Genomic DNA, 22,990 nt, shown 5'->3' with positions numbered 1-22,990 from the left:
ATAGTTCTATACCTTCCTCTGCCAAACGTTATCTTTCCACAGTCCCTCAATGGCTTACACTGTGTAAATACAGTGCCTGGTGTGGAACTGAGGGTTATCCAGGGCAGGACGGTTTCCATCAATTGTACAGTGTCAATTGATCTCCATCCTAGATGTGAAGGAACGTTATTCAGTGTCCCTGCCTAGGGAGGGGAAAATATCAAATGGGATTCCTGCATTTTACTGTGGGAAAAACCCATATGCAAGGATACCAGGTGACATCAATGTCTTGTTTCTTGTTTCATTTTTTTAATGATGCACACAAGCTGTTGACATTGTTGCTGAGCTAACTTTATTGATAATACATTTTCCTAACTTGAGCACATGTCTGCAGTGTCTGAACTCTATCAAGTGAGGCTCCAACATGTGCTATCTGACCTTCAACCCCCAGGTCAGGTGACCCTATATATATATGTATATATATTTTATATATATAATAGTACAGAGTACCGTATAGTTTCTAATATCGGAGTCCACACCACAATCAGCTATTATCATGACAATCAAAACCATGCTTTTCTGTGATTTTCACCAAATTCAAATAACCAGCCAACAGTTACTAATTAAAGCTCATACATGATGAATGATTACTTGGGTGAGTTATGAGGGGAGTCACATGTAGGCTAGATTGAGTAAGGACAGCCGGTTTCCTTTCCGAAAGGGATTTGGTGAACCTACGGCATTTTGCTACAATCTAACAGCTCCATGGTCACTTTTACTGACATTAGTTTTTATTATCAGTCTTTTTTGAACATAATTCAAAATATCAAACTGCCATTGTTGAATTTGAGCTCATGCTGTCTGGAATATTAGCTCAGTTAACTTGACTATTACACTACTCTACCCCTTAATATTTTTTCAATGATTATATTTGTTTTAAACCCTTTTTAATCAATAACCCTCCCCTAGATCTTTCTTTTTGGTATTCAGTGTGAGAGATGTTACTGTTGAAAATTAAACATTTTGCCATTTTATGGGTTCAAGTGTCAAGTTCAGCCATTTACAGGTTTAGTGCTATGCAACACTATACCAGTCTGATATGCTTTTGTCCCAAACCCACTTCACCACTTGGATATTTTTCATTTCCTACATCAGCCATTCTGATCACTCCTCTGAAGAGGTCAGAACTTCTGTTCCAGCTAGGGTTAGTTTTATGCTATGGGCTGCCCATTTCATATTTAAGTATTACAGTCAGTTCAGAGACAGGATTATCATCCCATCTTTCTGTATTTGATTTTCATATCAATTTCTCATCATTTGTAAACATGGATTTCACAAAATTCCAAATACTTTGTTTTCTTAAATTGTACATAGAAAACTGTTGTTTTAATATAAGAATTGTTTTAACTTTATGATTGAATTAGGGACAAACAAATAATTAACCTAAGGGGTGACATGTATAATTTTAGATTCTGATTCATGATCTTTTTCAGATAGAGGATGTTATAGCAGAACTCCGACTAAGACAATGTGCTAACACTAGAGTTGGGAATTATTTTACACGAGGAGTCTCTGGAGGTGAGAGACGACGGGTGAGCATTGGAGTGCAACTTCTGTGGAATCCTGGTAAACAGTCATTATTTATCCCTCTGTTAATGTTATGTTGTTCTCTAACGTGCCGAGTTATGCTTTCATAGGCACCTGAAGCCTTTTACTGTCATATCAGGTAGCCTATGTTCACAAGTGAGCTTAGATAGTGAATGTTGGCAAGCTGCTCATTCACACTGGGTCACAGTGATGTGGCTAACTTATGCCTTTCGTGATAAAGTGACAGAGCTAACTCCATTTATAATTCCTTTTGCTTTCTCAGGTTTGGCCAACTTCCAATCCACCTAAAAAGCCTGTTTTAGTGAAGTCTTGCTAAAACTTAAGTAGATCACAGAATTTCCATTGCAAACAGGATACATAATTTTCTCAATGAACTCCATTAAATTTGTTAGGCAAAATCTTATTCCCAAAGATTAATGATGTCTCCCACTTACCTATCCTAGATGTTTCATCATTTCCATTTTCAGAATGCCTGTTAATACTCTAACCACAACTTATTTTGTTGTTGCTTGTTGGAACCTTGGGAAGCTCCCAGGAACAGTAGACGAGGCGGGCGAGGGCACTTGTGTGGGAAGCCAAAACTCAGCTTTCCAATGGCAGGATGAAACTACAGAACTAAGTTGATGGCTGATTAATGATGGATTGGTCTTCCCGACAGTAAGCGTTGGGAATCTCTTTTCCATTCGTTTGCATGTCATGTGTGCTCATTAAAAGGCAACCTTGCCAGAAGTATACTTTTCCAATTATGTAATCAGCAAACTAAAAAACATATGCCTTCAGATTCACAACTGCTTAAACGTAATGTGCAGCAGGCGAGGTAGTGTTCCTGGTGGAATTGAAATGAGTAGGAGCTGCTTTTTCCTCGATGGGGAGCTTTGTTCATCTACAGGAGAGGAGGCATTGATGATTGGTGGTGGCCATTAAAGGGGACTGGGGCATGGCTGTCTGAGGGAGGGAGAGAGGTGACAGCCCTATGAAGTCTCATTGGGACAGAGGAGGAAACTGGACTGTACAGTAAAAGGTCAAAGTCAAAATATGGTGGGTCGAACATAATTCTGGGGAGATGAGGGGACAGGGAAGATCGATGTTGAATTCTGAGAGCCAAGGGTAACAGAGGGTAGGTCCAGGAGGATAGAGAGAGGTTGAGGATGATGTTTGGCAGGTCAAGAGTAAAGACTGGGGAGGATAGTTCCACTGTGCTGGGGGAAGTTTGAAGGTCAATGATAGCTGGTCAAGGATGATGGGGGTGGGTCGAAAGCCACCGAAAGCAGGGCAAGGCTGATGGAGTGAGGGTCGAGGATGATTGAGGGAGGGTGATGGTGCCCAGTTCCAGGGTCACTATAAGAATGTCCATGGAAATGGCTGCATTAACAAAAAGAGTTCTCTTCACCTTGAGGATAGAGTTGACCACAGTGTAGTGAGTGGAGACCAGGATGTGACTGATGCTAAGTATAGAGCTCCCCATTGTCAAAAGTGCTCAGGACAGGAGGGAGAGCCGCCATCTGCTATCCCTGAGAAGCAGAACCTCACGCTGTTCCAGGATGGCTCGGGAGAAAACCTGCAGGGAGGCATCGCTAAACTTTGGGGCCACTCTTTGTCTGCACCTAGACATTTTCCATTCTTGTATGAGGTGGCAGCAGCTCCATGGATCCAGGTGGGGGGTGGGGTTGTGGCGGCAGCAGCTCTAAGGATCCAAGTGGAAAGGGGGGTGGCAGCGGCACCAGGGATCCAAGGAATGGCAGGTGGAGAGGGATGTCCCTAAATGCTTTAAGATACAGTGATATCCAGATGATTGAGAAAGTATTAGTTCAAAGAAGAAGCTGAGTAGCACCTATCTAAATAAGTTTTGTTTTGATAACCTGTCACAATTGATAAATATAAGCTAATGAAACTAAGGAAATATTTTTGGTTCCAGGTATTTTAATATTAGATGAACCCACCTCTGGACTTGATAGTTTTACAGCACACAATTTGGTGATGACTCTCTCAAGACTTGCAAGAGGAAATCGATTGATCCTAATGTCAATCCATCAACCACGGTCAGACATATTCCACTTGTTCGATCTGGTTGTTCTGCTTTCTTCAGGAGTTACAACGTATTGTGGAACAGCTAAGGATATGATTCCATATTTTACCTCGATAGGCTATCCTTGTCCGAAGTATTGCAACCCTTGCGATTTTTATGGTGAGTATTGAACATACTGAGAATGGTTCTGAATGGTAATGCTAGACATAAGGTTAAGTCATTCTGACCTTGCCTTTGAAGTGATCAGCTATGTTTTCTTCAATTGTATTTTTGGCCTTTCAACTATGGTGGAAAATAAGACTCTTTATGGTGTTTAGTACTTCTGAACTATTCCCAGTATTACTCTTAACGCCACAGTTCATAACCATAACCTTGCTTGTCCCTCAAGAACTTGCATTCTGCCAGAGCTTGAAATAAAAATTAAAAGATAAGATGCTGAAAATGCACATCAGCTCAGTCAACATCTGAAAGAGAAAGATGGCTATTGTTTCAGGGTGTAACTCTTAATCGGAACCTTGGTATAGCTCGCTTCCATTAGTCATCAGTTCTTCATTATCTTTTAAATAAATATCTGTCCAAACAAATCTTAGCAACCTGACCAATAATCAGATATTGCATCAAAACTTACTTTTCAGAGAAGAATAATTTATAGTAATTTGAGATAATGGAGTTGATTTTAATTTGAGAGTCGCAATGGGTGATAGTTGTGTGGGCCTGCCGTCTGCCTAGGATTGTCAACTGTGATTAAATGTATTCCTGGAGGTTCTATCACATGACTTGCCTCACACGCCAGCCATTAGTTGGACAACACATCTATCCTTGTGATGCACTGCCTTCCCATGTCAATTGGAAAGCACAAAGACTCATTACCCAATTGAGTGATGTTTGACTGTCAGCCAAACAACCATTTTTTTTCCATTTTCAATATTTTTATATCTTGTAAAGAGAACTGTTCAAAGAAAATGTCAAAAAAACAACCTTTTTAATGCCCCTTGGATTCTCCTCAAGTGTTGCACACAACTGTGTCCTGGAGCTTGATCTTCAATTTGTGGGGCCTCCAGGCCAGTGCTGGAGGGTTGGCAACCCTACACCTGCCCATTGTTACTGCAATAAGGCCTTAGAAGCCAACGCCTCATTTACACACTTATTTAATTCTTTGAGGCAGCTCGCCAGTTGGGCCTGGCAGCAGTTGGGCTCCTACACCATCAGAGCTTAAATGGGTGAGGGTGGGTGTGAACCAGCACCTGAGGGCCTTGCGCAGACCATCAGTGGGCTGGAGTTCTTTTACCACTTTTATGGGGACAGGATAAGCAGGAATACTCCCCCTCCTGATCTCAGAAAGGTAAAGTTTAAAAATAATCTTTAGCCATTTCCTGAGTATTCTTTAGTAGTTTCGTTATAGAATGCTGGTTAAGCTGCTCAATGCCTGTTCAAATGGGCACAGATCGTACATAGCCCATTTGTTATTCAAAATTGTAATTGTGGTCCTATTTGCATTGAACAACTGAACTGGCACATTACAAGTAGCTTTCCAGGAGCTCCAGTAGCCATCTCAGCATCCTACCCAAGATGGTGGAGGCCAAAACACCTGCAAAAAAAAAAGAGTGGCATGTGATTTGTGAGCTATCTTCAACTGCTGTTGTACCATTCACAATGGATGGAAGCATTCAAGATTGGCCCCAAGTAGTATAGTAAAGGAAAAGATAATTGACTAAGACCTTTATCATGGGCAGAACTTTTTGCCTGGTGGGTGGCGCTCGAACATGAAATGATGCGCGTTGACGTCGGCTGAGTATGCCGACATCAACGCACAGTTGTGCAATAGTTCGGTCAGTGGGCGCACTGAAGCAGGCAGCGTGCCCGCCAACAATTAAAATGCCTGTTAAGGCCATTAAATGATCAATTAACGTAAACTTTTCACTGCCCGTCCAACCTAATGGTCGGCGGACAGGCAATAAAGCCATGCAGCTTTTACATTTTTTTTGGAAACCTCATTCATAGGCAAGCAAAGCTAAAATAAAAGTTTTAAAATTGAATTAATAACATGTCTCTGCTCATGTGTCAGAGTCACATGAGGGGACATGTTTTATTCCATTTTTATTTTCTTCATTTTCTTTTTTAAAAACGCTTCATCTCCTTGAGGCAGCTCTGGGCCAGCATGAAATTGCGGTCCGGTCCCGATTGCAGGTGGCTCCCCGACTGCTCCCGCTGAGCCCGGCCGCCAAGGGCAAAATTCTGCCCATTGTGAATTATCGAAAAATCAAAAAAATCAGTGTCTGTCACGGATATAAATTGTCAAAGTGTAACACTGTACTTGCATTTAAAATTTTTGTTTATTATCTTCATATTCTTCCCTCGGAGAATAGCCTGAAGTAGTGAAAGGACTGATACCCTGATTAACAGAATGACAGGCTGGAACTGGACACTCTGTAGTCATACCCGTCATTATACTATCCAATGGAGTGGGGGGTGCGGTTGCTTGGTGTGGGTTTTAAGTCCTATAAGGCAGGAGGGTTTTACTGGGCTTGCAAAGCCTTTATGATGGACTCCCACACTCGCTGGAGGTGATAGCTCTTCCAGATGTTAACTCTGAATTGAGACAAGGTTTGAACACTGTGCCTTCGGACTCAAAGGATTGCTGCCATTAAGCCAAAGACCTGCTCTATTAAATGAGGTCAATGAGTAAAATCCTGGAAGGCTATTAAATGAGGTGTGCTCCAACAGCAATCTTTCCAGCAATTCAAATAAGTCCTTCTGATTGTAGATTTTTCTCCAGCTTATGGACCAAAATATTCCAGGAAGGCTGCTTGGAGGTCACATTATGCAATTTGTTGTAGCACAAAAGTCTAAAAGTGCTACTTGATCTTAGGTTTTCTTCTATGTTGGGTTTCCCTCGAGAGGTGTGTTTCTTTTCTCACCTTGACAATTCTCCCAGAATCAGACTAATTTGAATGTTGTTAGTGGGCTCCTATTGATATTCTCGGGGTCAGCTGGTCACCTCCTTCAGGAGGGCGAGAAGCTATGGCTGCTGTTATTGGCTAAAGAAAAAGATCAATTTCCACTATGCTGGGCAGCCTTGCCACCTTGGATTCCCCTTTTGTCTTCTTAATGATCTTATGGATTCTCAGAAACAGCATTCCTCATACCCAACATTGAGAAAACACAAATAACACATCATTAACTTACAACTACATTCAAACACCTGAATATGAGGAAGTGCATTCAGTTTCAATGGAAAATATCAGAAGTGGTGTCAAATATTGGGAAATTGTTGGAAAGGTTCCTGGCATAATTCCCACACTTGTCCACCCTGAAACCGCAGAGCTCACAGGTTTTAAAAAATGGGGGGTGGAATTTGGCCCCTGATATCATGTAAATACTGTTTCTTTTTTGTTTTCCATGATTTCATGTTTGCCATATGATCAGGTTAATATTTCCTCACCCACTGTTCTGTGTGACTTCTGCTCTATTGAAGACCACTCCCCACCAAGAGCTCACACATAAAGAATGTTGCACTTGAGTGAAATCCTGGAGGGCTATTGACACTCATGGAACCATATCGAAGCACAACCCAGCTCCTTCAAGAAAAAAGGAGGGGAAAGTAAACAAAAACATTTTCAGTTTCATTGGATATATTTCTGTGTGAAATAATGAATATCTCCTCTCTTTAGACTGTCAATTAATCATGACTCTCATGAGTTATCTGAACTGCCTCAATAACGAAGTATTTATTACATGATACTGCCATTCATGAAAATTGTTCTTTGAAGCCTCTGGTGCAATAAAATGGATTAATATTTAAAGCATTCTAAGTTGGTAGCTTATAATTCAGATCACATTTGAGAGAGGAGGGAACTCCCATGTTGAATTGTCTACAGTCGGATAACTCTTGCCATGTGAATCAGCATGTATGGAATGTTCTTCATTATCTAATCTATCAATCAACATTTAAAAAGATTAAATTTTTCTTCAAACCATCAGTCAGCAATTTTTGACATCAAGGGGAGAATTTTCTCCCTGTCGGGTGGGCCAGTCGGGAGTGGGCACGGGTGGGCGCAGAGCCGGTTCGCCGCCTGCAATCGGCTGCGTGCTGCCATTTTACGTGGGCGGGCCAATTAAAGCCCGCCCAGCGTGACGCATGCCCAGTAGTACTCAGCGGTACCTGTGCGGGCGGGGATGGAGGGAGAATCAGGGCCTGTGCGCTTTCGCGCGAAAGAGTGCAGAAATTTCTCTGAGGCACGGAGCTGCCTTAGTGCCGTGGATGAGGCTTCATGAAAAATGCAAAGGCTGCCTGGGTTCTTCGCCTGCCTGCCAACATTAAGATTGGATGGGCAGCCCTGACAATTAGGTTAATTAGTGTATTAATGGCCTTAACCGGCCTTTGCCAGTTCAGTGGGCGTGCAGCCGACTCCGATGCGTGCCGCTGAACGAAAGATTGGAATGACATGCAGTGACATTGGGACACACGCCCGATGTCACTATGTGTCATTTTACGTGTCAGCGTGCGGGGCCCATCCCCGCACACCGAACAGAAAATTCTGGCCCATGTTATTGTAAAATTGTTCATCAGCATTTTGGAAACTCATCCTTAGTACACTTGTCATATTCTCATTCGAAGACCTGTTGTCATTACCTAAACAATTAATCAGTATTTAAGGGCCTCCTGCCTTTAGACAGTTGTCAGTTTTTAAAGATATTCCATCAGTTTGTCAATCTTCATTCAAGGTCCTCTATCATTTATCCTTGTTATGGCAGCAGTCATATCACACATTATTAGCATGCAAAAATAGTACTTATTTTGAAGTGTGTGCCATTTAAAAATAACACTGCTCCATTTGTTTAAACGAGCTTACGGTTTGCACCACTTTTACAACTGCCGCTCTTGGTGTTTCATTAATGGTGTTCCTAAATTTTGCTCACCCTGACTAGAGCTGGGATTATACTAGGAGGTGGTGGCCCAACCCAACAACTGGAAAGTTGAGGCAAGCCCATCTCTTCCGGACCTGGAAGCCACAACTCAATTTTTTGTTGTTCAGGCAATTGCTCGTAGTTGTGGCTTCTGCTCCTCTAAGGCAGGATGTCCCACCTCCAAGAGCTGACAGCCAATCAGAGAGCTGGTGGGTCTTCAGTTCCAGCAGCACCACTGGGAGCAGTTGCCACTGTTGTGACTGCAGCAGGCTACAGACTAGCCACGATGGAGCAAGCCCGAATTGCATATAAATAGGCTTGGGGCTCACTGGTGCAAATCAGGCAAGTCCTAGCAAGGGGGAGGACGACAATCATGAGGGCAATGGAGGGTCTTCAGCTGGGATGGCATTCTGTGGATCAGAGTCCCCAATCCAGAGGCACCCCCCCCCCCCCCCTCCACCTCCCCCCCCAGAGCCTGCAGGTTTCACTGTGTGGCCGCCCCAGGAGGTGAGGTGCCCATGTGTCACTGCTAATAGATCGGTGGTGATAGGAAAAGGCTTTTAAGCGGCAACTTAAGGGACCCAATTAACCTAAGGCCAGGTGGGCTGCCCACCACCTGCCCCACCACTGATAAAATACCAGTGAAGGTGGGAAGGTGACAGCACGGCACCCCCAACCATCCCACCCGATTTTATTCCCCCTCGCCCCTCCGCCTCCCAGTCTGCTTCCAAAAGTGGGGTAAAATTCCAGACTAGGTGTGAATGCAAAGGCCTTCTATTGGTAGTGGAGAACATAGTGCAAGCAGCAGGGTGGCAGAAAAGTGGGACAGATGGAAAATACATTTGGATTTTTAACTACTACAAATCAAGTGCAGAAATCCAAAAAAATCTGCGGGCAAGTTTAAGTGTAATGAGTGGTTCGTTATTTGCCACTGACTACAAAATCTGGGTTAATATTACATTGTTACGTTTCTATTAGGGACCATTCACATTTAGAAAGAAATCCAAATACCTCATTTTACTCAATAGAACATTGCCAAAGATTTCACTTTTTTTCCAAACAAACAAAACAAGCACTCATCACTTAACGTATATAGTTATAAACCATATTGTTATGCACTCAGATTTACTTCCCACTTTCCCCAAGAATTCCCTTATAAGACTCGTCAATTTTAAAGTTATTTACTTCTGCACGGACCACCCATAAGTATGCCACAGTCCTCTGGAGAATTTTCCTCAGCTGCAGCTATTCTCAGAGGTAAAACTTTTGTTTACTCTCTCTTGACTATGGATGCTTCAGTTCCTTGCTTCGGTTACTTTCTTAATACTTCCCAGCTAATTTGGCTTTTATTCTTGATTTGTAGTAATTAAAAATCCAAAATAGCACAGTCTTCTTCACAGGAGATCTGGGACATGCGTGAATAGGGAGAAATTGGAGATTCCTTCCTGAGTCATGCAGAATCTCAATCAGGAAGCATGGATTAGAATAGTTAATTCAAAGCTAAATCATCTGCAGAGAAGAGATGAAAGAATGATGAGGTTAAGAGTGTGATAAAAGAGAAAAAATTGGGTTAGCATTATTGGAAGGTAGTGTCTTTTTTGCAATTTGGGTTTGACTTCTGATTTCAACAGTTGATATTGTTCCGAACTGTTAATGGCGACTCTGAAAAGAATCTTGTTGACTTTACAGTTGACCTAACCAGTATTGACAGGCGTTCCAAAGAGCAGGAAGACCGTACGCAGGATAAAGCCAATACACTTGCTTCCATATTTTGGGAACATGTCAAAGACACTGATGATTACACCTGGAAGCCTAATGTCTGCAATCCTTGCCCAAATATGAGTAGCACTACAAGGTACCATTTTGAAATAAAGCTTTGATACTGTCATAGAATCTATTATTAACAGCAACATTTTGTATTCTTATTTATTATTGTAGATCTTCTAAAGTATCAAATAATTGTTTATTCATCCTAAACATTGAATGGAATAATTGCTTTAAGAGATTCTATCTGAAAAGGCCCAGAGAGCCGAAACATATTAAATGGATCAACTGCAAAGGCACATATAGGCTCGCACCTGTGCAGTTTGTCTATCGCTCCAGTGCTGTAAAATCTGCCATATAATATAGACATGGTGAATCCATGTTACTGACAGTCTCAGGCAACATTATAGATCGAAGAGATGCTGCATTATAAGGGTATCATAATATTATGTAAAAGTACACATTGCAAATATCATAATCTCCTATTTCAAAGAACGTAAGGGTGATGGATGAAATGAAAGACCATTCATATTGTCAAATCATTAAGGTACTGTTCCAAGAATAAGTCTGAGCTTTTATTCATCTTCTTCTGACTTTATAGCTCCATGTTTTGTTGGATCAGGAAATGATCTAATTACATTTTTGGTATACCTTGGTTGAGTTCATATTTAATACATTGTGTATTCCCTTATTGCAAAAATCAATAATTTAAATAACTTATAACTTAAAAGTTATTCTTTAACTTAAAGATTACAACAAAAATGTTTAGTAGTTGAACTCTTTTGACATTAATCATGAATAACTCTTATAATAAAAAAACCTACGTGCCTTGCCCCACGTGAGGGTAATCATATCGAAACTCACAAAATACTTAAAGGGATAGACAGAGTAGATGCAGTTAAGATTGTGTCCCCTGGTTGGGGAGTCTAGAACCAGGGGACACAATTTCAAAATATGGGGGAAGCCACTTAGGACTGAGATGAGGAGAATTCTTTTTACTCAGAGGGTTGTGAATCTTTGGAATTCTCTACCCCAGAGGGCTGTGGAAGCTGAGTCACTGAGTATATTTAAAGCAGAGATTGACAGATTTCTAAAGACATAAAGAGATATGGGGATACTGTGGGGGAAAAAAGCATTAAAGTGGATGATCAGCCATGATCATATTGAATGGCAGAGCAGGCTCAATGGGCTGAAATGGTCTATTCCTGCTCCTATGTTCTGTTAAACTTGACTTTCCATTTCTCTCATACTTTGTGCATATCATTTTCTCCTGTTTTGCTTTTCACTTTCCATTCTTTAAGTGACACCCTTTCTTTGTATGCTTTTGACACAATTTCTCTAATTGTCACATCTTTTTGCTTTGACTTTATTCTCCATCTGTCTAACTCGTCATATGCCCCTTACTTTCTGTTTTGTTCTTTCTTAATACCATTTATTCTCACCTCCTCTGTCTCTGACCTCTTGTTTTTCATCTTCACCATTTTTACCCTCCCCTCCTTTCTCATTGCATTCTCTATCTCTGAGATTAGGTCAGAGCTCTTGCTTCTGTAACCAACAGTGATTTCATATATGCTCAGAAGCCTGTAGAACCAGCACTCAGGAACATTTGCATTGTACACATTATGGTGATCCCAAGAAAAAGGCAGTGGAAACTGTTGGAAGTGAAAAACCATCTGAATGGTGTCAGCCTATACTGGAGCAGAAGGCAAGATACAGGCCCCTGAGTGAAGGATAGAACCAAAGCAAAACCCAGCAGAACAACAATAAGCTGGATGAAAATGAGAGGAGGACTAAGATGGAGATCAAGGAGTAAGGTTTCCCCTAGGAAAGCCCTCAAATGGCAAGAGGCTGTGAGTTAGGTGCAAGAGAAAGCAGGAAGAGGTAGCAGTCCATGCCCAATAGCAGCAAGACCTGGACAATATCCAGGCTTGGGCTGACAAGTGGCAAGTAACATTCGTGCCACACAAGTGCCAGGAAATGACCATCTCCAACAAGAGAGAACGTAGCCATCGCCCCTTGACGTTCAATATCATTACCATCACTGAATCACTCACTATCAACATCCTGGGGGTTACCATTGACCAGAAACCGAAATGGACTAGCCATATAACCACTGTGGCTACAAGAGCAGGTCAGAAGCTAGGAATCCTGCGACAAGTAACTCACCTCCTGACTCGCCAAAGCCTGTCCACCATCTACAAGGCATAAGTCAGGAGTGTAATGGAATACTTCCCACATGCCTGGATGGGTGCAGCTCCCAAAACACTCAAGAAACTTGACACCATCCAGGACAAAGCAGCCCGCTTGATTGATACCACATCCACAAACATTCACTCCCTCCACCACCGACGCACAGTAGTGGCAGTGTGTACCATCTACAAGATGCACTGCAGGAATTCACTGAGACTTCTTAGGCAGCACCTTCCAACCCTCGATCACTACCATCTAGAGGACTAGGGCAGCAGATAGAAGGGAATACCACCACCTGGAAGATCCCTTCCAAGCCACTCACCATCCTGACTTGGATGTATATTGCCGTTCCTTCACTGTCACGGGATCAAAATCTTGGAACCCCTTCCTTAACAGCACTGTGGGTGTACCTACGCCAGATGGACTGCAGTGGCTCAAGAAGGCAGTTCACTACCACCTTCTGAAGGGCTATTAGGGATGGACAATAAATGCTGACCCTGCCAGTGAACCCCACGTTGCATGAATGAATACAAAAAAAAGAGAAATGGAAAACCCTATTCATTTTTTGCAAGTGAGACAATCGAGACTTTTAAAAAAAATTCGACTGTTTTGTGTGGTTTATTAATTATTAATGGGATTATTATACAAAGTTTGGATAGCTATTTTTAAATTCCAACTTTATCTTATTATGAATACATATCTCCAAGAACTATATGGGCAGGATTTTTCATATGGTGGGTGGGCTGGGCAGGAGTGGGCAGAGGTTGGCGTGGAGCCGATCGCCACCCGCAATCAGCTCTGCGCTGCCATTAAAAGCAGGTGGGCCAATTAAGGCCCGCCCAGCGTAAGACGCAACTGGTTAGGGCTACCTGTGCAGGCAGGGGGAGGAGGGAGTGTTGGGGCCAGCACTCTTTTGCGCATGCCTCAGGGAGATTAAATGGATATTAAAAGGATTGAATATTAAAATGTATTTAAACATGTCCGCTCATGTGACTGTGTCACATGAGTTGGGATATGTTTATATATTTATAAAAATTTATTTATTTAATAAAAGCTTCAGGAAACCTCATCCCACTCGTGGGTGTGTTTTCCTGAAAAATGCGAAGGGCGCTTGGGCTTTTCGCCTGCTCGCCAACTTTAAGGTTGGACAGGCAGCGTTCACAAGTGTTTCAATTAGTTTCTTAATGGCCTTAATAGGCTGTTTACATTTCGGCAGGTGTGCAGCCAACTCAGGCGCATGACCGCCAAACAACTTATTGCGATGGCACGCGATGACATCAGGACGCACGCCCGATGTCATCGCACGTCATTTTATGTGCTGGCGTGTCTGGCCTACCCCTGCATGCTGACCGGAAAATTTTGGTTTTTAAAAATTTGAAAGGACATTGAATTATTTGGACGCTTTCCTGGGAACTGACCTGGGTTTCTTTTAAAAGGTTATAAGTTCACTTTGGACTATGAGAAAATTGCCTTTTCCAACAAGTCACATGACTTCAGCTGAATGACCAGCAAGGCATCTGAGGAGATAAGAACTATTTGTTTATTTGAATTTTAATCACTGGAGAAAAGAAACTACTGCTTTCAGAGGCTCTGAGGCCCTGGTGAATTTCTGGAAATCACCTGACTGGGATGAGGTTTTGTTTTGAACTTGTTTTTTGGACTCAGTTTGGGAATAAACCAAATAGGAGAAGGTTGCCCAACACAATGTGTGCCTTCCTTTTCTAAAAATCAGTGTAGTTATCAGTATCCAGCTGCAAATCCTCATCTCAGTATAACTCATTTTCATTTGGAAACCCGAGAAACTGAGACAAGAGAGAGATCCCAAGGACATTGATCCAGCTCCATTCTCCTCCAGGCCAAAGCTCCTTTGGAAAGAACTTCCAGAAAATTACTGTGACCAGCGATCCATCTTCACACACAAGAGCACCAGACCAACAGCATCAAAACCCTTCTTATAAAGTTTTCCCATTGGCCAAAGGGTGTTTTAACCTTAATCCCAACCTCTGCAGAGACCCTATTTGTTTTGTCCTTTGTGTGTGTGTATGTATGTGTGTGTTGGGATTTGAAGGGGTATATAGTTACACTTCCGGATTACAAATTGTAAGTTAACCAGTTTTGGTTTTTAAAAAGGAGTTTAGTTTTATGATAAATCAATCATTCTGAGTTTATTGAAAGAAGCCTGGTTAAAGTATCTTTAATTCTGTATAACAATAGAGAAAGTAAACAATTGGCTATCTTGGTGAGTACAACATTTACAGTTATGGTACAACCTGTGGAGTATCGGGGGCTACAGAAACTGCACATTCCTCCCAACCCAGTCGTAATAATTTGTTGACATTGCACAAAAGGCAAAAATGAATTAATTCATTTCAAACACAGATACTGTGGATATTGCAATTTTATGACCGATTTAAACATTTCTACTCATTTAATATGTAACATTTTAAACATAATGTTTCAAGCTTGCAGCTCATATGTATTTTTCAAAATTTCAAAATTCTTACAGTGCCTCTCTGACTTCTGACGAAATTATTATTACCATTATATCAGAAACCATGGACAAGCTAGCTGGCCAACTGAGGCAGTTTTCTGTCCTATTAAGGTAAAATGCGTTTTTTAAAAAATAATCTGTTAATATAGAATCATATTTCTTTATGAAAAAATTACATAGATTTGTCTAAAATGTGAAGCTACTTCTTTTTGAACTGTGTTTCTTTGTGTTTTGTACCAGCCGACAGGTTTCGAATGATTTCAGAGATTTACCAACATTGGCTATCCATGGATTTGAAGCACTCTTGATGTCTTTACTAATTGGGTTTTTATACTATAGCCAAGATGGCAAAGAACTATCCATCCAGGACACAGTGGCATTGTTATATATGATCGGAGCTCTGACCCCCTTTGCAGTTGTTTTAGATGTTATCGCTAAATGTAAGCTGTTTTCATTTTCTTTAAAACTTTTAAAATAAAAGCTATTACTTCCAAGAGCAATTTGCACTAAAAGGCTGAACTGCAGAAAAACTTTGAGAGGACTTGTTGGACTTCAGACATCACGGGGGGACTTTTCCCAGGCAAGGGCAGGTGAGTCTGGGTGCATGTGGGGAGTTACATCCCCTAAAAGTGACATCAGGTTGGGATTTGAAATCAGCCCACCCTCTTCCAGATTTCACAAGGAAAGTGAGCAGGGAACTCCCTTGCATCTGTCAGATAATGCATTAAACAAATCATAAGCACTATTCTAACCCTCAGTTCTGCTTTAACAGCCTGTTTTCCAGCCTGTCAACAACTTGGCAGGGTCACAGAGGTGAGTGCACAGTGGTAAGACCCTCTTCTGTGAAACTGACAGGCTGGGGAGCCTTTTATAGTGAACCTGAAGATCCCCAACCATGACCAGGTCAGAAATTGTTGTTCAAAGCATTTCTTCTGAGGGGTTGCCATCACTGCTGGACAGGTAATTGCCAAGTTCCTGGAAGACACTTCACTTGCTTTCAGCTGCACTTTCCTGTTGCCAGCCTTCACCATGGCAAGGGAGCAGCTTCTGCAGCTTGACGTCAAACCTCTGCCGAGAGAAAAGAGAAGAAACTACAGCATCAACACCAGCTTCAGCAGCACCAGCTACCTTCTCCTCAGTTGCATACCGCTCCATAGAGGAGATAGACAGCTGGAAGGAGGTGAGACACAAGCACAAGATCTACAAGCGCAGGATCAGCTCTTTTGACAAGTCTGAGCACCAGTGCTTCAGGAGGCTTAGGCTCTCATGCAGGCCACTGCTGACATTTGCAGCCTCCTGGAATAAGACCTCCTTCCCAGTGGAGTAGGTAGGCATACATTTCCAGCATTGCCAATGGCTGCTAGGTTTCTCTAACTAAAGGGTTACTCCTTGCCTCCCTTGGTTCTTGCCACCCACCAAGTTGAATGCTATTTTTTCCTGAAAGGAGAGAAAACAGAGAAGTGTGAATGTTCATAATGGCTTGCTTGGAGAAGATGGAATGACAACATTTGTGGGGAATGACTGAGGCTTGAATGCCAGAGAGCAACACGCTGAGGGTGAACGTGGTCGTTGGCTGCTCAGATGAGGATGTGAGGTGCCTAGAGAGAGACGACTAAGTGGAATTACAAGGTGTGTTGTTCTGAGGTGTGCTGTGCAGGAGAATTCTGGGAAAGTCAGAATGTGGCAGTTGGAACCTGGAAGCGTTATGCCACTTACCTTTCCCACCCTCCTGAGGTCCTGGATCCTCTTGGTGCATGATCTCCAGGATGGAGGGACCACAGTTCTGCTGACTTCATTGGCCACTTCCACCGGCACCTGCTTGGTTGAAGAGGTGATATCCTTCCCCCTGGCCTTGGAAGAGCACATCTCACTGGAATCCCTCAGATCCTGCAATAAGACCTCCAGATACGAGTGAGACTCAGGACTAGCCTTCCCTGGGTGCCTCTGGTCCATTCCTGTGTTGCTGCAGCTTCAGAGCTCCAAGTGCTGGTGATCCATTCTAACCCATGTTGTGATCCTTTTAGTTAGGAATCCTTCCTTTGACATGTTATCCTCCCCACCCTCCCTGACTGGGAACATGGTGACTCGTTAAAGAGCCTGAGGAAACCTTGCTCTAGTTGTGAAGGGGTTTCTACCCATAAATGGTCCTGTTCTTTGGTGAAGGAGTAAGTTGGGAAAATTCCACCCCATATTTCAGTGAGTCCAAAGTTTTTAAAAAGAAGGCAGCAAGTTAATAATTTAATATTTTCTTATTTGTTTACAAGTGGAAAATTTGCAAGAACTTTGTAAACTTCCCACTAAAAACAATTAAACTCCAATTACGGCAATTAGATTTTGACCTAAAAGGGTCAGCTTACATAGTGCTCTACTTCAGCAGCGGAACAAAAATTGTGCATTACAAGAAGCAATGCTTTTTACATTATGACACACAAGGTCATCTAACTTACCTGTTATGTCAATAAGACATGAAGGAAATCAGAGCTGTGTACATCAGACTTTTTTTTTTTACTATTTTTAAAATGGACTCTCTGCAGAACCAAAGAAAATGGCTGCTACAAGTTACATGACCACAGATTGCCCCCTTGTTCTGGAAGTTACCAACAGGAGTTGCAAGAACAAAAGATTCCTCCTCTCATCATCGTGGAATCTCACACCCAATTGTAAGGACATTTTAATCACAAAACCAGGGACCCACAGATCAAAACTTGTTATTCCTGCAGCATTGTTAGCAGACCCATCTCACACCTGGGACTGCCCGGGTCCATTTCGAAAGGGGACCATTGAGGGGACAATGGATGTCATTTGCATCTTGATCAGTTTTACCCCTCTAGCAGAGTCCAAGGGTCTGCCCAGACAATGGTTTCTGACCCAAGTACCTCAATATGGATGGTAACTCTTTCAAAAGCTAATGGCTGGGACATTATCAGTCCTGAAACCAAAGCCAGCCCCAGACACTGGATAAACTTCTCCTTGAAATCATTGTGGAGAAAGAAGGTCAATTGACTCAAGTCACCATTTTAAAATCTGCTTGAAAATGGAGAAACCCTCAATCTGCTGTTTTAACATCAACTGGAAAGAACTCCAGCAGATCTCCCAGCTGACCAAGCAGCTGGCCACCGCCTCTCAACTCCTTGAAGCCTGTTGGATTTTAAAAGTCTCTGATCATTGCCTGCCAAGCGGTCTTGGCACAGAAATTCCATTGTGCTGCAGCGTCATTCGTTTCAAAGATTTTCATGTTGCTGAATCCAACCAGAGGCTCATCTGGACTGAACTCCACCACGATGGAAACACCCTCTGGACTTATGTTTTCCAGAAAATCATGTGAACCATTATTCATGTGTCTATGTGTGTGTCCGTGTCCCTGCACCCCCTGGGTGTGAACGTGAAATAAACTAGCCTTCTAGGTTTTTTAAAAGTTCATTAACAGGATGGGGGCATCGCTGGCTAGGCCAACATTTATTGCCCATCTCTAATTGCCCTTGAGAAGGTGGTGGTGAGCTGCCTTCTTGAACCACTGCAGTCCCTGTGGTGCAGGTACACCCACAATACTGTTAGGGAGGGAGTTCCAGGGTTTTTACCCAGTGACAGTGAAGGAACGGGGATATATTTCCAAGTCAGGATGGTGAGTGGCTTGGAGGGAACATCTGGGTGGTGGTGTTCTCATGTATCTGCTGCCCTTATCCTTCTAGATGGTAGTGGTCGTAGGTTTGGAAGGTGCAGTCTAAGGAGCCTCAGTGAGTTTCTGCAGTGCATCTTGTAGATGGTATACACTGCTGCCACTGTGGCGGAGGGAGTGGATATTTGTGGAAGGCATGCCAATCAAGCGGGCTGCTTTGTCCTGGATGGTGCCAAGCCTCTTGAGTGTTGTTGGAGTTGCACTTATCCAGGCAAGTGGAGAGTATTCCATCACACTCCTGACTTGTGCCTTGTAGATGGCGGACAGGGAGTCAGAGGTGAGTTACTCGCCGCAGGATCTTAGCCTCTGACCTGCTCTTGTAGCCACAGTGTTTATATGGCTAGTCAAGTCAGTGTCTGGTAAATGGTGACCCCCCAGGATGTTGATAGTGGGAGATTCAGCAATGACATTGAATGTCAAGGATGATGGTTCAATTTCTCTCTTGTTGGAGATGTTCATTGCCTAGCACTTTTGTGGCGTGAATGTTGCTTGCCACTTGTCAGCCAAGCCTCAATTGCATTTGGACGTGGACTGCTTCAGTGCCTGAGGAGTCGTGAATGGTGCTGAACATTGTGCAATCATCAGCGAACATCCCCACTTCTGACCTTATGATAGAAGGAAGAAGGAAGGTCATTGATGAAGCAACTGAATATGGTTGGGCCTAAGACACTACCCTGAGGAAGTCTTGCAGTGATGTCCTGGAACTGAGCTGATTGATTTCCAACAACCACAACCATCTTCCTTTGTGCAAGGTATGACTCCTACCAGCGCAGTTTTCCACCAATTCCCATTGACCAGTTTTGCTAGGGCTCCTTGAATCCACACACGGTCAAATGCTGTCTTGCTGTCAAAGGCAGCCACTCTCACCTCACCTCTGGAGTTCAACTCTTTTGTCCATGTTTGAAGCAAGGCTGTAATGAGGTCAGAAGCTGAGTGACCCTGGCGGAACCCAAACTGAGTGTCAGTGAGCAGGTTATTACTAAGCAAGTGCTACTTGATAGCACTGTTGATGACCTGTTCCATCAATTTACTGATGGTGGACAGTAGACTGACAGTAATTGGCCAGCTTGGATTTCTTCTGCTTTTTGTGTACAGGACATACATGGGCAATTGTCCACATTGCCATGTAGATGCCAGTGTTGTAGCTGTACTGGAGCAGCTTGGCTAGGGACGTGACAAGTTCTAGAACACAAGTCTTCAATACTATTGCTGGAATATTGTCAGGGCCCATAGACTTTGCAGTATCCCGTGTCCTCAGCCATTTCTTGACATCACGTGCAATGAATGGAATTGGCTGGAAATTGGCATCTATGATGCTGGGGACCTCCAGAAGAGGCCAAGATGGATCATCCACTCGGCAATTCCAGCTAAAGATTCTTGTGAATGTTTCAGCCTTCTCTTTTGCACTGATGTGCTGGGCTGCTCCATCATTGACAATGGGATATTTGTGGAGCCTCCTCCTCCAGTGGGTTGTTTAATTGTCCACCACCATTCATGACTGAATGTGGCAGGACTGCAGAGCTTAGATCTGATCCGTTGGTTGTGGAAGCTCTGTCTGTCACTTGTTGCTTATGTTGTTTGGCATGCAAGTAATCCTGTGTTGTAGCCTCACAGGTTGATTCCTCATTTTTAGGTATGCCTGGTGCTGCTCCTGGCATGCCATCCTGCACTCTTCATTAAACCAGGGTTGATCACTTAGCTTGGTGGTAATGTTAGAGTGGGGGCTATGCTGAGCCATGAGGCTACAGATTGTGGTTGAATACAAATCTGCTGCTGCTGATAGCCCACAGCACCTCATGGTTGCCCAGTCTTGAGTTGCTAGATCTGTTTGATATCCATCCTATTTAGCATGGTGGTAGTGCCACACAACACAGTGGAGGATATCCTCCATGTGAAGATGGGACTTCGTCTCCACAAGGGCTCTGCGGTGGTGACTCCTACTGATACTGTCATGGACAGATGCATCTGCGGCAAGCAGGTTAGTGAGGAAGAGGTCAAGTATGTTTTGCCCTCTTGTTGGTTCCTCACCACTTGCCACAGACCCAGTCTAACAGCTATGTCCTTTAGGACTAAGCCAGCTCTGTCTGCAGTGGTGCTACCGAGCCACTCTTGGTGATAGTCATTGAAGTTGCCCACCCAGAGTACATTCTGGACCCTTGCCACACTCAGTGCTTCCTCCAAGTGGTGTTCAACATGGAGGAGTACTGATTCATGAGCAGGGAGGGGACACACAGTTCTTGGTAATCAGCAGCAGGCTTCCTTACCCATGTTTGGCCTGGTGCCATGAGACTTCATGGGGGCCAGAGTCAATGTTGAGGACTTCCAGGGCAACTCCCTCCCGACTACATACCACTGTGCCACCACCTCTGGTGGGTCTGGGACATGATCTGTAGAGTAAGGTTCAGTGAGTATCACTATGTCAGGCTGTTGCTTGACTTAGTTAATGAGACATCACAAGTAAGGAGGACTTTGCAGGATTGAGAGGACTGGGTTGGCCGTTGCAGTTTCCAGGGCCTAGGTCGATGCTGGGTGGTCCGTCCAGTCAATGAGCTATCCTTTTTATTGATTTCGTAGCAGTTTTCATACAACTGAATGACTTCAACCACATTACTATGGATCTGGAGTCACATGTAAGCCAGGTACGGACAGCAAATTTCCTTCTCTAAAGGGCATTAGTGGCAATTTATAGCAATTAACAATGGTTTCTTGGCCATCATTAGACTTTTAATTCCAAATTTTTATCACCTGCCATGGTGGGATTCGAACCCAGCTTCCCAGAGCATTCCCTTGGGTCACTGTATTACCAGTCCAGTGCCTTCCCTCCAACTCATAGTGTGAGTTTTCTGTGTGTTACCTATAAAATTGGACCATACAAACTGAGGGTTTCGGGAAAACATGCCAAAGCTTATTTTTAAAACAATTCAAAATCATCTGCTTACAGGCAATTGGTGAGAAGATAAAGAAGTTCAGTTTGCCTCTCTCCTGTCCGTAACAGATTAGCAGCTCCACAAAAATGCAATAGCATAAGTAAATAAACATTGCCTTTGTTTTAGCTTGCAGGACCTAAGTTTTTTTTTAAAACGTGATGCGGTTGCAATGACAGTAACACTGGGGCATGGAACATGAACCTCTTCTGCTTCACAGTATGATTGAACATAGGTTTCCACATAGAGATGGGACGCTTGTTGATACCCACAATCCACCTAAAACAGTGGCTTCTTATGCTTAGCATGTCACTATGCGAACGTGTTAAGTGGACACTAGCAACTCCCTTCAAGACTATGGATTGGGGAATCAGTCTGCCCTTGCACAGTCTCCAGTGGCCAATTCAGAGCAACATTGCGAAGGTTCGTCATTCAATCTCCTGGCTGCAGTTGAGGCATGTCTCGGGCGACCAACAAAGAGAAATAAATACCCTTATGTTAATAAAAAAAACTTGCCACTCTCCATAAAAATAAAAATGTGATTTTCCACAGTAATGCTCGCTTTCAGTAGTGGTAACCAATTTTGGGCTTACTGGCTTGTTGGTATCTAAGATAGTCTAACTAAATATCAAAACAAGGAGCCAGTGGTAACCTATCAGCACAACATGTTGGAACTCCACAGACCAGTAAGAAATATGTTATTTCCCACAATGAGCTATCAAAATCTGTCGTGCCTTTCTTGTGCGATGCCAAGGAGAAGCTGGATGCTTCGGCTACTATCAATTAGGTATAAGAAGCCAAAACAAAAACAGAATTACCTGGAAAAACTCAGCAGGTCTGGCAGCATCGGCGGAGAAGAAAAGAGTTGATGTTTTGAGTCCTCATGATCCTTCAACAGAACAGACCTTGTTCAGTTGAAGGGTCATGAGGACTCAAAACGTCAACTCTTTTCTTCTCCGTCGATGCTGCCAGACCTGCTGAGTTTTTCCAGGTAATTCTGTTTTTGTTTTGGATTTCTAGCATCCGCAGTTTTTTGTTTTTATCCAGATATAAGAAGCCATTGGGAGAAACTGGCCAGCCCAGCTTGTTGGCCAGCACTGGTTTAGCCACAAGGAAACCATACAGGGAAAATGAAATGTTAATCTGAGGCCTTAACTGCTATTTGAGGTGGACATAAAAGATTACTTGGTACTAAATCAAAGAAGAGCAAGAGAGTTCTCCCTGTTGTCCTGACCAACATTTATCCCTCACCAAACATTACTAAAAAGTAGATTATCTGTCTTTATTGTGGGACCTTGCTGTGTGCAAATTGACTGTCGTGTTTCCTCCATTACAATAATGATTACATTTCAAAGGTATTTAATTGGTCATAAGGTGTTTTGGTCTCCTCCAGATTGTGAAAGATGCTGTGTCAATACAAGTCT

General features: G+C 43.0%; 1 protein-coding gene across 1 annotated transcript in view; it reads left to right on the top strand.

Moving 5' to 3' along the window:
• The window catches only part of abcg8 (ATP-binding cassette, sub-family G (WHITE), member 8), a 57,705-nt gene that overhangs the window by 12,502 nt on the left and 22,213 nt on the right, over positions 1-22,990 (top strand). Inside the window, exons 5-10 of the mRNA XM_041207403.1 lie at positions 1,473-1,605; positions 3,503-3,772; positions 10,211-10,376; positions 10,887-10,892; positions 14,982-15,077; positions 15,207-15,406. Coding sequence (XP_041063337.1) covers positions 1,473-1,605; positions 3,503-3,772; positions 10,211-10,376; positions 10,887-10,892; positions 14,982-15,077; positions 15,207-15,406 — 871 coding nt within the window. The remainder of the gene's footprint in view (positions 1-1,472; positions 1,606-3,502; positions 3,773-10,210; positions 10,377-10,886; positions 10,893-14,981; positions 15,078-15,206; positions 15,407-22,990) is intronic.

Source organism: Carcharodon carcharias, chromosome 2, assembly GCF_017639515.1.
Source record: "Carcharodon carcharias isolate sCarCar2 chromosome 2, sCarCar2.pri, whole genome shotgun sequence".
Taxonomy (NCBI): domain Eukaryota; kingdom Metazoa; phylum Chordata; class Chondrichthyes; order Lamniformes; family Lamnidae; genus Carcharodon; species Carcharodon carcharias.
This window is presented reverse-complemented; position numbering and strand designations above follow the sequence as displayed.